General features: G+C 38.2%; 2 protein-coding genes and 4 non-coding genes across 6 annotated transcripts; all 6 read left to right on the top strand.

Moving 5' to 3' along the window:
• Positions 1-55: 55 nt before the first annotated feature.
• Positions 56-10,483, top strand: LOC141349748 (NACHT and WD repeat domain-containing protein 2). The gene is made up of 7 exons (XM_073853849.1): positions 56-475; positions 3,143-3,231; positions 3,784-3,891; positions 5,172-5,363; positions 5,452-5,575; positions 5,646-6,142; positions 6,254-10,483. Exons 1-7 carry the CDS (start codon positions 436-438, stop codon positions 9,965-9,967), a joined length of 4,764 nt encoding a protein of 1,587 aa, XP_073709950.1. The 5' UTR covers positions 56-435; the 3' UTR covers positions 9,968-10,483.
• A 605-nt stretch (positions 10,484-11,088) lies between these two features.
• rps3 (ribosomal protein S3) lies at positions 11,089-15,117 on the top strand. The gene is made up of 7 exons (XM_073853848.1): positions 11,089-11,247; positions 12,033-12,163; positions 12,254-12,347; positions 13,257-13,351; positions 13,660-13,847; positions 14,485-14,688; positions 15,049-15,117. The coding sequence occupies exons 1-6, from the start codon at positions 11,125-11,127 to the stop codon at positions 14,682-14,684; spliced, it is 831 nt and encodes a 276-aa protein (XP_073709949.1). The 5' UTR covers positions 11,089-11,124; the 3' UTR covers positions 14,685-14,688; positions 15,049-15,117.
• On the top strand, positions 12,903-13,046 carry LOC129419896 (small nucleolar RNA SNORD15). Its single transcript, XR_008636736.2, has one exon. It is a non-coding gene; the product is annotated as a small nucleolar RNA SNORD15 (small nucleolar RNA).
• Positions 13,422-13,569, top strand: LOC129419898 (small nucleolar RNA SNORD15). The gene has a single exon (XR_008636738.1). It is a non-coding gene; the product is annotated as a small nucleolar RNA SNORD15 (small nucleolar RNA).
• LOC129419897 (small nucleolar RNA SNORD15) lies at positions 13,997-14,141 on the top strand. The gene has a single exon (XR_008636737.1). It is a non-coding gene; the product is annotated as a small nucleolar RNA SNORD15 (small nucleolar RNA).
• Positions 14,815-14,961, top strand: LOC129419899 (small nucleolar RNA SNORD15). Its single transcript, XR_008636739.2, has one exon. It is a non-coding gene; the product is annotated as a small nucleolar RNA SNORD15 (small nucleolar RNA).
• Positions 15,118-15,672: the final 555 nt, after the last annotated feature.

Below are 15,672 nucleotides of genomic sequence, written 5' to 3'. Positions count from 1 at the left end.
TGTTATTATTAGATTTTTTTAATATATATATATAAATTCTTAAGTCTTACCAACTTTCTTTAATTTATACAAAATATAATCTTATTAATAAAGCTTTGTTTTAAATTTAGAAAAATATTTTACATTTTTCTACCTTATAAATATGCCTCTTGTGTCCATATGTAAATGTATGAAAGTCATGTTAAATCTAGAGTGTTTATTTGTTGTTTTCAGAGCATTGATTCTTATCTATTAGTTTTCAAAAGAGTGGGCGTGTCCAAATCCAGAATTCCATGTAAGTAAGAGCGACACGTTTCCTGACGGGAAATGAGAGGAAAACACACAGCGTTCCAGTTTTCTATCCGCAGGATCATATGAGTAGATTCCTCACATAGTTTGTTTTCCAGTAGGTTAATTTAATGTGACCACATGGAGTAAATAAGACAGAAAAGTTAGATGGATTGTGTCAAAGTTTATTTCTGCTCCAACCCAGAGGGTACGTTTCAGTTTGCTGTTTTTCATGTTTTTATTGTGATCATTCATACAGTTAAATCTGCTTTTTAACAAAAAAAAAGAGTTGTATCTTTATATGCTCTAATGAATAAAAAACAAAGAAATAAATGCAATATACAAGCCTAACCGTAAAATTATTGTTGTATTATATGTAGTTTTTGATTTTACATGCTGACTTGCATGAGTCTTCCCAGTACTTTTTGAACTGTTAAGTGTTTATATTGGTTAAAGGAGTCATTTATTTAAAACATTTGCTCAAAAGAAAAGTCATGCTGAAAGATGATAATGAAAAACTAGGGCTGTCAAAAGATTAATCACAAATAATTGCATACAAAATAAAAGTTTGTTTTTGCTAAATATATGTGTGTGTGCACTGTGTGTAATTATTTTGTATATATAAACACACACACATGGATGAATGTATTTAAGAAACTTTTAGATGTATATATTTAGATTTTTTATATTATAGCTAAATTAAAAAATATATACATAACATTTTTCTTAAATTTATAGATGAATGTGTTTTTTATATATACATAATAATTACACATAAATATATGATGCAAAAATTTTTAATTGTGATTAATCTTTTGACAATAAGAAAAAAAATTTTATGTCCAGTAAAACATAAGGCACAGTATGCATTGAAGTAACCGGGGTGTATTTTGATGTCCTAGGTCTGAATTTAATTTTAAAGACTTTTAAAGGTTCAATAGGGCAGTTTCCCGGACAGGGAGTAGACTAGTCCTAGACTAAAATAATTTTAAGAGCTGTTCAAACTAAAAACAATATATCTTAAAATATATCAATGCCCTTTGTTTTGCTTCAAAATGCATACAAGTAATGTTTTTATTATTTTATTGTTAAAAATCTAGTTAGATTTCCTAATTAAACTGAGGCCTAGCCCTATTTTAAGATAATCCCTGTCCGGGAAACTGCCCCTATGAGGCGGTTTCCCACACAGGGATTAGACTAGTCCTAGACTAAAATAAATGTAAGAGCTGTCCAAACTGCACTGACATATCTTAAAATACATCAGTGCCCTTTGTTTTGCCTCAAAATGCACACAAGTAATGTTTTTAGTAGGGCATGTATGTTAAAACTAGTAATATTTCCTAATTAAACTACCTTGTCCCGGTTTAAGCTAATCCCTGTCTGGGAAACCACCCCTATAGGCAGGGCCGGTTTTTGCTAAGGGCAATGTGGGCGAACGCCCAGGGCGCAATCTATGTGAGGGCGCACGAGCGCCCTAAAAAAAAATATAAATATATATATATATCAAAACCGCTCATTTCTATGTCAAGTTAGTGCTGAGAAAACACAGTTGTGTGCGTGTCAGAAGAGGCACGGGTGAGGGGGGCGGGGAATCAACTTGCGACTGCAAGTCCCTCGCTCGCCTTAATAAGGGGGGCGAGCGAGGGATTGACTGATCCCAGGCCAGAGGCCACACAACACAAACTGCTGCGTCTGCTTCCAAATAAATTGTATTTTTCATTCCTAAAATTAACATAGACCCATATACCTACGAACATGTAATTATTTCGGTTATGTGAAAAAAATTCCGTAGACGTGACTCACGTCACGTGACCCCGGTTGATTGACGGGTAAAACGGACGTTGTTGTTGGCAAAATGTAATGCAAAGTTAATGATGTCGAGTCTTCATCTTCATCATCATGGATCAAATTAAAAGACCAAAGTAGCCATCTCAGTTGCCCGGTTCAGGAAAAGATGATGAGGAGAAACGGGCAAAAGATAAAGGTATGCCGATTTAAGGTATGACGACGTGAGTGACAGTAGGAAATAGGCTATTTATATTAGCCTCGCACTCTTGCTAATATGTTGCTATTAGCCACAGAATACGACTGTATTTGGTTTTAGTTTTGCTGAACTAGCAACTATTAGAATTGAGGCATCATGTCATGCAACTAAATTCACTCTATAGGCAACACACTAGTTTGTGTGTGCAACACAAAAAGTGCAAATTCACACAGACCTCCTGACTGTGTAATTTTTTATTGCTTTACGCTATATGTGTCAACTTAAATAACTTCTAATATACATTGACATGGCATTTTGTAAGCTACAGTGATATAGCTTTTTAAATAATTTGTAGTGTATGTATGCTTAGTTAATAGGATGTTAACAAATACTAATAAAATGTGTGTTATGGTCATTTTAATTGGGTAACTGATGCATGTGTGAAATAAGTGTATCTAACTTACATAATTGTATCTTAATTGTAAATTCAGGGGCACTTCTGAAATATTTTAGAGCTAGAGCACGCACTGGCCAAAATGAGGAGTCAGATACTTCCACAGCAGCAACTGTGTGTGTGTGTGCGTGTGCATGAGTGGGTGTTTATACTGTATTACATGTTTTTCTCTGTTCTTGCTACCTTTTTGTATTTATGATTAAATATAACAAAATAATACATGTTGGTGGCGGGGTTTGGGGGTAATTCTTTTTTTTTCTGGGGGCGGCCAAGGGATGGTTCGCCCAGGGCGTAAATCTAGCCAGGACCGCCACTGCCTATAGGCTTGGTCCATATGCTATCAGTGGGCCAAGCGTGTAATATTGCAGGTTAGGTTGCTGTTGGATAAATGCCGTGTTTGATAAATGATAAAAGGTCAGCTCGTCTAAATCTTTCAGAATCTGTGGTTGAGAGGAGGTTACTTCGAGAAAGGACATTCCCAAAACTGAGAGAGTACTGCAGATGCACATATGGAGTTGACTTCAGGGTGAGGAAACACGTGAAACCTCTTGTTCTCCTTTAAAGCTTGAATCACTTTGGAGTTGAATTATATTCATTTAGTTCATGTTTTCATTCCGTTTGACAAGAACAGATGATTTTTGCCATGAGCCATTGGTTGGTGTTTAAATCCATGAGCATTAATAAATCATGTTTATTTCTTTCACTGGAGCAGTGAGACCCTATTTAACAGACCCTCCTGTGACTGTACTAATCCAAACATCATGAATTTTTTATTGTGGAAATTATTTTTTAAAAGATTGTAGTGTCTATTTCTTTTATAACCTAGGCCTTAGACCATATCAATAAACATTTTATATTATGTATGTGCAACTCTACTATTACTCATGTTAATAGTTTTGAATTTGGCATTCTGACACAAAGGATATACTTCAGATGTGGCTATTATTCTGCATTAAAAGAGATTATTGCTAAATAAAGCAACCATTGTTGATTCTCCCAATCTATAGATCAGGTTGATTAATTTGATAGACAATTTAGATGTGCGTTATTCTTCAATATCAGTGTTGACTGTCTGCAGGTTATTGACCCTTATGAAGCATCAGATCCCATAGACTGGCCTTCACAGAGCAGACGCATGCAGATGCTGGATGACTGCAGGAGAAACTCTCTGGGCCCTTTCTTTGTGGTAATATGATGTTTCAGAGTAGCACTATTGAATGGTACACAAGGACATTATGTAATATATTTGCAAAATCCTTATAAGAATGAGTTTTTCTTTACATCTGGTAAATCAGGGGCTTTCAAATGCTATGTCGGCTGAACTCCCTTGACCTACAATTATTTACTTGAAGTGCCCTCTGAGATTTTAAGTAAATAATTGAATAGCACATTTGCATGTTTAAAGGTGCCAAAGAATGCATTTAAAATGATAATATGTTAAATTGTTCTCTGATAACTACATAGAAGGCATGTAACTTTATTAATTAAAGGCGCTCTAAGCGAATTGACGCGTTTTAGACCATAAAACATTTTTTGTTACATACAGCAAACATCTGCTTGCTGCCTGTCCGCTGATCAAACTGTAAAAAACGTGGTCTCTGTAGACAGCTCAGGCTCCACAAACTGCAATAAAAACAAAGTGGCCAAACCTAGCACCACGAAACATAACAAAGTGTTCCAGCCAATAAACGACAAGAAGGATTTGGGGGTGGGGGTTGGGCGCGTTCATGAAAGCACGGAAGGGACGGGGAGGAGTTAGCTACGCTCCGTTTTTTGAAAACAGTTCAAACATCAACAAAAAGTGACGTCTCACAGATTCGCTTAGAGCGCCTTTAAGTGCAAAAATTATCCAGAGACAGTTTTAGATGTACATTTACAACTCTAGGATTCACCTTTTGAATGAAACAGTCTATTATTTCCTTATTTGAAAGGGTCATGAATAATAATGTTGAGCTCTTCTCTGATTGGCTGTTTCTCAGAGCCGCTCTTTAAGTAGCTCTGTGTGTGTGTAAACAGATCTTATGTTTGAGTCTGTATCAGATTTCGAGTAATAATCAATAGTTTGGAGATTGTTAATGGACGTTTTTTGAGTGGCAAGTTTGTGTTTTTTTTCAGTATGGACCTGCAAAACATAACTGTAACGTCAACTTCAGCCTAAACGCTAGCATATAGCATTAACTAGCATACTAGCGTTAATTCAGCAGTCACAACTATGTTTATAGCATTGTAATAACATCGTGCTTAATTTAATGTGTAATTTAATTTTGAGGGTGTACGTCTCGACTGCACCATGTTGGAGACCACTGTGGTAGAGGATCACACTAGCAATGCAGCGTCACAGGTTCAAACCTAAGGCAGTGCACATGCAACAATATAATGCACCTTAATTTGATTGTAAATCACTTGACCTTATAAAGGATCTAATGAACTTATAACTAATATAAATGTAAATTTTTTGTGTGACAGGGGTTGGTTGGTGAACAGTATGGAGATGCATGTTTGCCTGAGCAGATAGAAGCTTCAGAGTTCCAGCGTCTTCTGCAGGCCTGTCAGCATGTGGACATCAGAAGTGACATCCTGGAGAGATACTACCAGAGAGATGACAATGTCATATCTCCCTCATTCTGTTTTGTTCTTAGTAAACCTCGCAATGTCCAGGCAAGAAACTTTGCATTATTGCTGAACAGGAGTCATTTATGCAACTCAGAATTTGTATCTTGTCAATGTTTTGTTTTTTTACCATAAGAGCAAGAATCCAACTGAGTCTGAGGAACTTTGTGAGGTGAAGAGAATCCTTCAAGATATTGCGACTCGCTGTGTCCAAAATGGCACAATGACACATGAAGCAGCTCAAAAGTATTTTTGCTCTGGTAAGTCATTGCATTTTTTTACTCTCTACTCCAAAAAAAAGTGTCTAATGTACGTTTATTGTGTCAGCAGCCCTGGAGAACGACATCCGCTATGTATATAAAGACCATTCCCAAGAAGATAAAGCAAGATGCCTTTGCTATGTTCACAAAATAACAAATGGATTTTCACCAAACAAGTCAGCCCAGTCTGAACGACTGTCACAACTGCGAGATCACTTTCTGCCAAGCTTGGTCGCCTCTCACGAAGCCCAGGTTTACTGCACCGTCACCGAGTGCAAACGCCAGGAAGGTTACACACCTGAGATGAGACTCAACTTTGCTGTTGGTCTGAGGGAGCAGTTACAAACAGATCTGAAGCGTCTCATTGATCATGCACTCTCAAAGGAAAGAGCTGTTACCGATCAGGAAGACTTGTGCTGCATGTTTTCTTCTCTTTACAGAATTGAACGTGCAGAAGTCAAACATGTAAAATCATACCTGGAGGGAGAAAACGGCACATTTCCCTTTGTACTGACCGGTGGACCATGCTCAGGCAAAACTGTGCTTCTGGCTCATTGTGCAAATCAGGCATCTCTCCAAACATTTTGAACTTGTCCTTTTTGAACTTGTACTCAAATTTGGTAGTGCTACGAATGTTTACAGTAGTATATCACTAACATGGCCTTTTCTGTTTTACAGGCATCTGTATGGTTAAAGAACCTGGATCCTGTGATCATTGTGCAATTCCTCGATATCAACAGCACATTGAGACAACTTCTCAAAGACATTTGTCAACAGATTGCATCAAGCTACAAGCATTCATTCGATGTTTGCATCAATGATATCCTTCAACTAAAAGAAACCTTCAGCAGGCTCCTAACCATGAGTTCATTATTCAGAAATCCTCTGGTGCTGATTATAGATGGGCTTGATCAACTACCAAACACAGATGAGCCACTAGACTGGACGTGGCTACCCAAGTCTACTCCCCCAAATGTAAAGGTGCTCATTTCTATCTCTACAGACAGGCCTGATATTATTTCTACTCTAAAGATGTATTACCAAGATACAAACCTGTTCTGTGAGTTGCAACAAGTGGATGGTAAAAGCTGCATCCAGTTCCTAACAACACTTCTGCAGGGATCTAACAGGAAGATCACCTCAGGTCAACAGATGTATGTAAATCAGGCTTTGAAGAAATGCCCTTTCTTGTTATATGTGCAACTGCTTCAAAAACAGGCAAGCCTCTGGAGCTCAGATTTCGAGGTTATGGAGAACAGTCTGGTACAAGGGGTCCATAATAGCATTCATTTGATGTTTGATCATCTGGAGCAGAAGCACAGCAAAATCATAGTCTCCAAAGCTTTAAGCTATTTTACCTTGGCCAGGTATGGCATGAGCACAGCTGAACTCACCGATGTTCTGTCAAGTGATGATGAAGTACTAGCATCTTTACTTACAGCATATGACTCTGTACCACTTACACTGAGGGTGCCTGAGGTTTCGGTGGAAAGTCTTTTGTTTGACCTTAAAGAGTTTCTTGTGCCAAGGAACATTTTGGGTACGCAGATTCTTTCCTGGATCAGCAGACGCTTCTCTCTGGTCGTACGCAAGAGGTACCTGTGCTCAGAGGAAACATGTCAGAAGATACATTATGTGCTGGCGTGCTATTTCAGTGGCTATTGGGCAAATGGCAGAGCAAAACCATTGATGCTTGATGTAGACTCTGAAACAGCATCTTCAGATGCCCCCAAGAATATTAACATTGACAGACAAGCACCAAGTCAGCCCTGGATTTTTTCTCCTCCAACCTATATGTCTACTTCCATAACTACATCAGAGAGAACACATGTCAACCGGAGAAAACTTCTTGAACTTCCATTCCATCTGTTGAAAAGTGAAAAAATGGTTGAACTAGTTCACCAGATGACATCTCAAGCGTACCTTAAGGCCATGTTTAAGGCAAAGCTATCTGATGATTTGTTTCTATGGCTGGAGAAGACATCTCAACTGGACACTCGCAGGAACCTTCAGCTCCTCAATGTCATGTTGCGCTCTTCTGCTTGTCTACTGAAGGACAATCCCGATGACTTGCCAACAGTTCTGCAAGCCAAACTCTTACCTTTCCTAAGTGTTTTGCCTTTATTGAAGGAATCTGTTAATCCAGAGAGATCTGATGGTATGACTGTAAACAACGGGGTGTATACTGTTTTATCTTCAGTTCCTTCAGTACCTTATACTCATTGTACACTGCAGGAGTCTGAAGCGTTTCCGATTACAAATGCGGCTGGATCTGACGGTGGTTCTGTAGTGTCTGTACTGGAGAATGGTGCTGCTTGGGTTTGTAATGAAGGTGCATTTGAAGGCTTTAAACTTCCCCAATCATCTGATCTGCACTTCACAAGTGTTTTCAGCTCTGGAAATAGTTTCCTTCTTAGCACCCGTTGTGGTAAACTTTTGTTGTGGGATGCAAAGGCTAACCCTCAAGAAATAACAATTCAGGTCAGAGAAAAGGATGAAAACATCATTCCTGGAGGTATCTTGGTGGTTGATGACAAAATCATTGTGTGGTTGAAAGAAAGAAACATTGTCATTGTGTTTGTTGAGAGAGAGGAACATGCCGAGCTCTGTTGCAGTGATGAGATATCATGTGTGTCATCTTCTGATGATGGTTATATCATTTACTGTGGACAGAAGAACGGCTCTGTGATGATTTTTGACTGGCCAAATGACCAAATTCTAGCCACATTCATCTGTCCAGAAGAAATGCCAATAATTGACTTGATTGTCTCGGAAGATACAGGATTAATTACATGCGTAGATGAAGCCGGTAATGTATTTGTTTGGAATCTTGAGATTATAACAGAGCCGGTTCTAATGAAACAAAACCCCTGCAGAACCAAGGGTAAAGTGTTAAATACTGTTCAAACAGAGGACAACCTTCTACTTATTTGTAAAAAGCAACAAATACAACTTATTGACATTGATCAAGTGAATGTACTTGACCAATTTAGTCCTCCAGAAGAGAAAACACTTAAGCAAGCACTAATGGATGAAGACTCACACTTTATCATTGCATTGCTTGATGATTGCCCATTTCTGTTGGTTTGGAACCGTGTTACCGGGCAATGTGTGTTGAGTCTGAATACAGATAACAGTCAAGCTATTAAACTTCTGAAATGTGGAGAGACTCACTTGGCAGCAATCACAAATGGGAGTGTTCTTATTTGGAACATGGATCTCATTGCCTTATCAGCATCGGCACCAAAGTCTGGTAAGAGCGTAGAAGCAGTGGTTGTTGGATTGCATGGAGAAAGCTGCTATTCTGTAGATGGCTCAGAACTTGTGTGGAAGTGGGGGCTCTCAAGTGGCGTAGAAGAGCGCTTTCTTCATCATAGTTTGGTGGAGTCCATGTCTATCTCTAAAGATGGTGAATATCTTGTGACTGTAGCCAAAGGAGATATCTATGTGTGGGACACCAACCGTGGGGAAAATATTTACAGGATCTCTGGAAGTCGTGCATTCAAAGTTCTAATAACTCCCAAGGGTTTTTCTGGTGTCGCCCTGTCAGAAACAGGACCATCAAGGGTGTGGAAATTGCAAAGTGGAAACGTGGTCTGCAGTATTCATACTGATCTCAAAGATGCGATTGTTTCTCCCGAGAGCACCTTTCTTTTAGGAATAAACAGTGGAGACCTCCTGGCTGTTAGTCTCTGGACTGGTATTGCCTGCAAATGCTTTTGCAGTCCTGATGAATCCGAAGTTGTTGCTTTTCAGTCTTTACTTGACCATCCAGATTACGTGGTTGTTATTTCGGCCGCAGGTGCTTTGTATTCTTGGAGGTTAACAGAAGATACTATTTGCCATCAGTTCCAGCTGCCAAACCTTATCCTGTGCCAGCCTGAGGTCTTTAGACTATCGTCAGATGGTGGTTATGCCATTCTTTCAATAACAGCATCCACAATAAACATCTTGGATCTTTTCAACAGTAAGCTTTGCTCTGTAAGCACCAAAGGAGTTGTTCATCAGCCGCCATATGTAGACGTTTCTGGCCAGTATGTTGTCTATGCATGTTACTCTTCTCTGGAGTGTCAGAATGTGTACTGCGATCTTCATGAAAAGCCAATGTTGATAGTGATGCGTATGAGCGATGGTGAAACTGTTGGCAGGTTTTACTTGTGTAAGAACATTTCTACTCTCACTGTTACTGAGGATATGTTTGTGTATGTGGGGTTTGAGGATGGATCTGTTGGGATTTATGCAGTTAATGACACTGAGATGGGAAACAACAGGTGGAAGGAGATTGGTCAAAGCCCAGAAATTTTGTGTCCATTGGATGAGCCATTGGTTCGGTTGCCTTTAGTAAATCCTAACGTTATCTGGGTTGACTTGACCTCCTCTGAATTGTCTTGAAAATTTGTAATGCTTTATCTACACTGTAAAAAAATGGTCAAATTAGCATATATTTTTAAATTACTTGGGACAGTTTCTCGGACAGAGATTAGTCCTAGACTAAAATAAATGTAGGAGCTGTCCAAACTGAAAACAACTTGCACTGACATATCTTAAAATACATCATTGCCCTTTTTTTGCCTCAAAATGCATGCAAGTAATGTTTTTGGTAAGGTATGTTTGTTATAAACTAGTTATATTTCCTAATAAAACTAAGGTCTAGTCCAGGCCTAAGCTAATCCTGGTCCGAGAAACCACCCCATAAACTTAAAAAACTTAAATTAAACAATTTCAACTTGGTTAAAATAGTATTGAATTGACTCGTAAAACCAAGCTGTTTTAACTTCATGTTGCATTTTTTACAGCATTTGATGTATACATTCAAAACATGAATTTTTTGAAATAATATTATTATAGACTGAATTTAAATAACTGTCTGAATTTATATATTACAGCTAGCATAAATTTGTATTATATAAATGTATCAATAACAATGTGTTTTTGGTTTGAAAAATTGTTTATTTTTGTAAAATAAATAAAGCTGATGTTTAATTACCCTGTGCTTATTTTATTCTTATAATTATTTGTTTATTGTTTTTTTTTTTTTTTAAACAGTTTAGTGTAATCCCAAATATATTGTGTGTTTATATATATATTTATATATGTTTTGTTTATTATATATATATATATATATATATATATATATATAGGAGCCAAGGGAAAACATTGGGAGACCAAGATTTTTTTCAGTTTTACAAAATGTATTATTCATAGATATTAAGTAAAATTATTATTTTTGTTTCATTCCGTCAACTACCAACAACATTTTTATATATATTTGCATTTATTTACTGTGAAATGGGGAAATTGGTCAAAATAACAAAAAATACAGTGTTTGTAGATATTGAATACTGCAAAGAAAACAAGTTCAAATTCATTTTCAACAACACAATGCTAATGTCTTACCTGAAATGGTTTCGATTGAAGGCAAACTGGAATTGTCTCTTGGTTTTTCCGCGGGTGTATTAGTATATTAGCATAAAAATATTGATATCGCTACACAAGAGGAAAAACTTTGACAGTAATGATGTGACGGCTGTGTAAAGACTACAATACCCATGACCACATTAGGTCATACGGAAGTGATCCCGTGTCATAAATCTATTTCCGCTTCTACGTTCATTCCTTTCCTGTCTGCGGCCTCCGGCAAGATGGCGGTGCAAATCTCGAAGAAGAGAAAGGTTGGTATGAATTTCACCCATAATATGCGTATTATAGAGCGGAGATGAGAAATACGAGTGGTAAATAATAGCAACAATACGTCGTTATAGTTTAAGAAGTTTAGATGATGATTTTATAGTGTAGTAAAGAGAGATTGGTCTAGATGCTGTCGGCGGCGAATCTGAGGTAAAACATGGCAGATAGTCGCGATGCTGCTCTGACTACTTACTTGAAGAGTTCACGCGTAAAAAAAATATGATGTAGAAATAGACCCGGTGCAGTTTAGGTATTTCTGAAATGTCAGAGAATGACACTTAGTTCACGTGTGGCTAATGTTAAGTTTGTGTCAGCCGTTAAATGTCACACATTCTGTATGCTGCTCTGAAAGAGGTTTTACTTTTGTATGCAAATTATTTACATTTATATTTGATGTGGAAAGTGTTTTATGTGTTAAATGCAACTTCTTGCTAAAACAAATTATAGTAAATATCATATAAATGATCGATTTAATGGTTAAAATGGGAGCTGTATTGGTTTTAATTCAAACTTATGGTCTCTGTGTGGGTCTTTACTGGTAAATTTTGGGTTCTACTGGTGGGATGTTAACTGGTGAATAGGAACAAACAGAATTGCATTATTTCCAGCTGGAATAAAGCCCAAAACTTGCATAAAGGCATAGTAACTTTGATATTGGTAAACAGTTGATGGTTCATAGTGTTATCTTATATCAGTTGTATTTGTTGTCTTCTATTGTGTATCTGTCGTATGATATCTTTATTAATCGCATTGATTTGTGACTTATCAGTTTGTGTCGGATGGAATCTTCAAAGCCGAACTGAATGAGTTTCTGACCCGAGAGTTGGCTGAGGATGGATACTCCGGCGTAGAGGTCCGTGTCACACCGACAAGAACAGAGATCATCATCTTGGCTACCAGGTCAGAAATATATTTAGAATTTCTTCATGTACTTCAGAAAGTTACCAGACATGGACACACACTCATACTAACCAGTTGACATCTTTTCAGAACCCAGAATGTCCTGGGAGAGAAGGGGCGCCGCATTCGTGAACTTACTGCCGTGGTTCAGAAGCGTTTTGGTTTCCCCGAGGGCAGTGTTGAGGTAAGATTGGGTCATGTGATGTCATACTGTTCACGGTCTTAAGCAAAATGATGGTAAAGGATAGTCATGTAGTTGTTCCTGATATGTTTGATACACAAGTATTTTTTTCTTTATGCTTTGAATGCTTAAAACAGCAGTCCATAGTGACAGTGGCTGTCAAACTAGAAAACACTGTAAAAAGTTAATATACCAAACAAACTATTTTGCATTTCTACTAGAACTGCTATCCTTGTTCTTTTCACCAAAACTGTCTTTTAAAATCAACACCGTACAATGAACATCAAATAAAGCATTAAATAATTTCCATTGCTTGTATATGTATATACTAAAAAGATTTTATATTTAATATTAACGCCGAACTAAAGCACTGTCCTTTTTATTGGACTTTGTTCTTGTCTGTACTACATGAAGCACAATAAAATGTTTTTCATACTGTTCTTAACCAATTTAAGTCAACACGAATAAACCTTTTTTGGGGGGCTTAGTTGTGGTCGGTTATCCATTTTAGCACAGTGCATGTACTCTGTGGGCTTAGGTCCCTAACTTTTACATTCCCTTCAGTGATGATACGATGACGAGTCGGATTAGGGCGCATCTCTGAGGATTCTGGGTCAGGGTCACGTTCTGTGCCTCTGGCTTTAGGTTTTCAGACATGTTTGTCCTTTAGATTGAAGACATCGAGGCATTTGTCTGAGAAGGGTCTGTTGTAGCTGAAATCCTGTTCATATATTTGCGTTCTTGTCATATCACAAATGGTGATGACTGGTTTGATGTCAGTGATTATTAATCTGAAAACATCAGATTATATACGCCTCTTGAGTGAATATAGATTTGTCGCTAAGCAACGCGGATATCATTTTTATTATAAAAGATTGCTTGTTCTCACATATTGTGCATTGGTTTGTTGAGCTGTACGCTGAGAAGGTCGCCACCCGTGGTCTGTGTGCCATTGCTCAGGCAGAGTCACTGCGCTACAAGCTGCTTGGGGGTCTGGCCGTCCGTAGGTGAGTTCCCTTCCAAGCATGCATTGGTGTCATAATGCACACTTATCAATTTCCATGCATGTTAAATTCCCTTCGGTGATGATACGATGACGAGTCGGAATAGGACCAGTTCTGTTTGAGGATGCTGGGTCAGGAGCACGTTCTGTGCGTCTGGTTACAGGTCCTCAATGCAGACGGTCCTTCTTGCTTGAAGACATCGAGGCATTTGTCTGAGAAGGATCAAAGCAGGGTTATTTTCTGATAAATGTCTGGATTGCATTGTCTCAGTTTTCTTTGCATTTGTAAATCCATGTGTTTGTTGTCTTCAGGGCTTGCTATGGTGTGCTCCGTTTTATCATGGAGAGTGGAGCCAAGGGTTGCGAGGTGGTTGTCTCTGGTAAGCTGAGAGGTCAGAGAGCCAAGTCCATGAAGTTTGTGGATGGCCTGATGATCCACAGTGGAGACCCTGTTAACTACTATGTTGACACAGCTGTCCGCCATGTACTGCTGAGGCAGGGTGAGTAAATTCAACTTTTGTGTAATTTCTCAAATATTTAGGTTATTAATACATTTGTCAACCTTTTTGGGGGGCTTAGTTGTGGTCGGGTATCTATTTTAGCACAGTGCATATACTCTGTGGGCTTAGGGCCCTAACTTTTACATTCCCTTCTGTGATGATACGATGACGAGTCGGATTGGGGCGCATCTCTGAGGATTCTGGGTCAGGGGCACGTTCTGTGCTTTTGGCTTTAGGTCTTCAGACATGTTTGTCCTCTTAGATTGAAGACATCGAGGCATTTGTCTGAGAAGGGTCTGGTGTAGCTAAAATCCTGTTCATATATTTGCATTCTTGTCATATCACACATGCTGATGACTGGTTTGATGTCAGTAATACAAATCATTGGATTGTACACGCCTCTTAAAATGAATGTAGATTCGTTTAATGTAACAATGCTTAAGGTATTAAACAATCATCCCTTCTGTGATGATAAATTGAACTAGAACAAGAGTCTTGGCCAATGTCTGTACATCTGTCCTTGATTCTTCATAGTGGCGTGAAGATATATAGGCGTTAGTCTGAGAAGGTTGTTGTTTGCTGTATAATCGTATTTTAATCGTTATGCTAATATATTCATACAATTACCTGTCCATAGGTGTGCTTGGAATCAAGGTGAAAATCATGCTCCCCTGGGACCCCAGCGGTAAGATCGGCCCCAAGAAGCCTCTTCCTGACCACGTCAGCATTGTGGAGCCCAAGGATGAGGTTCTCCCCACCACCCCAGTGTCTGAACAGAAGGGGGCTAAGCCCGAAGTCCCCGTTATGCCACAGGGAACTCCAGTGCCGACTGCATAAACTGGTATACTTACAAAGCATCATTTATGAGTCTAGTAGTGTTGGCAGAATTAGCTGTTGTAGTTTTGCCTTTTGAATGTAAACTACCTGTGGACTCGTGTTCCAGCCCCTTAAGATCACCTGACATTCCCTTCAGTGATGATACGATGACGAGACGGATTAGGGCACGAGTCTCTGAGGATTCTGGGTCAGGGTCACGTTCTGTGCTTCTGGCTTTAGGTTCTCAGAGATGTGTGTCCTTTTAGATTGAAGACACAGAGGCATTTGTCTGAGAAGGGTTTATTGAGCGTTTAATTTCTGTTATATGACTGATTTATGTTTGGTAATTATATTATTGATCTAATCGACTGTTTGTCTCTTACAGGTTCAGGAGCCATTGATGAAAGATCAAGACTTTTCTGTATAAAAAATAAATAAATGGGGGGTAAAAGAACAGTGTGTCTTTATTTGACTCAACTTTGTTTTAAGAATGTTGTGAATTGTTTTGATGCTTAAAGCTTTTAGTAGTTTTAAACTGGCTTCTGTAATCTGATGTTTCACGAAATCTGAACCTAAACACTGCTGGTATTTGATTGTATCTCGTTTCCTTTGTGAACCACAGCAAATATCTGCCCATACTTCGTTTTATAGCAATGATAGAGCATTGTGTTAGCAGTGCAAATAGTCACAAATTCGAACCCAGGAAACACGCTTTCTGATAACAAATGTATACTTTGTAATGCACTGCAAGTCACTTTGGATAAAAGTGTCTGCCAGATGCTAAATGTAAACTGTACAAGATATTTTTTGTGATTTGAAGTTTATAGTCAAGAAATTACCATTTTAAGAAACTTGTTTTGTCGTATGTTGAACGATGGAGTTAATTGTTTCATCTGATAGTGCTGTTAATTTAAGAACTATTTCATATTGTGTATTTGTATCATACAACAGTGATCCTCATTCCAGACTCACAATGCAATTGTAAAGTTGAAACCAGGTCAGCAGTGTA

Source organism: Misgurnus anguillicaudatus, chromosome 15, assembly GCF_027580225.2.
Source record: "Misgurnus anguillicaudatus chromosome 15, ASM2758022v2, whole genome shotgun sequence".
NCBI lineage: Eukaryota > Metazoa > Chordata > Actinopteri > Cypriniformes > Cobitidae > Misgurnus > Misgurnus anguillicaudatus.
Note: the sequence above shows the minus strand (reverse complement) of the source record. Positions and strands in the feature narration are given on the sequence as shown.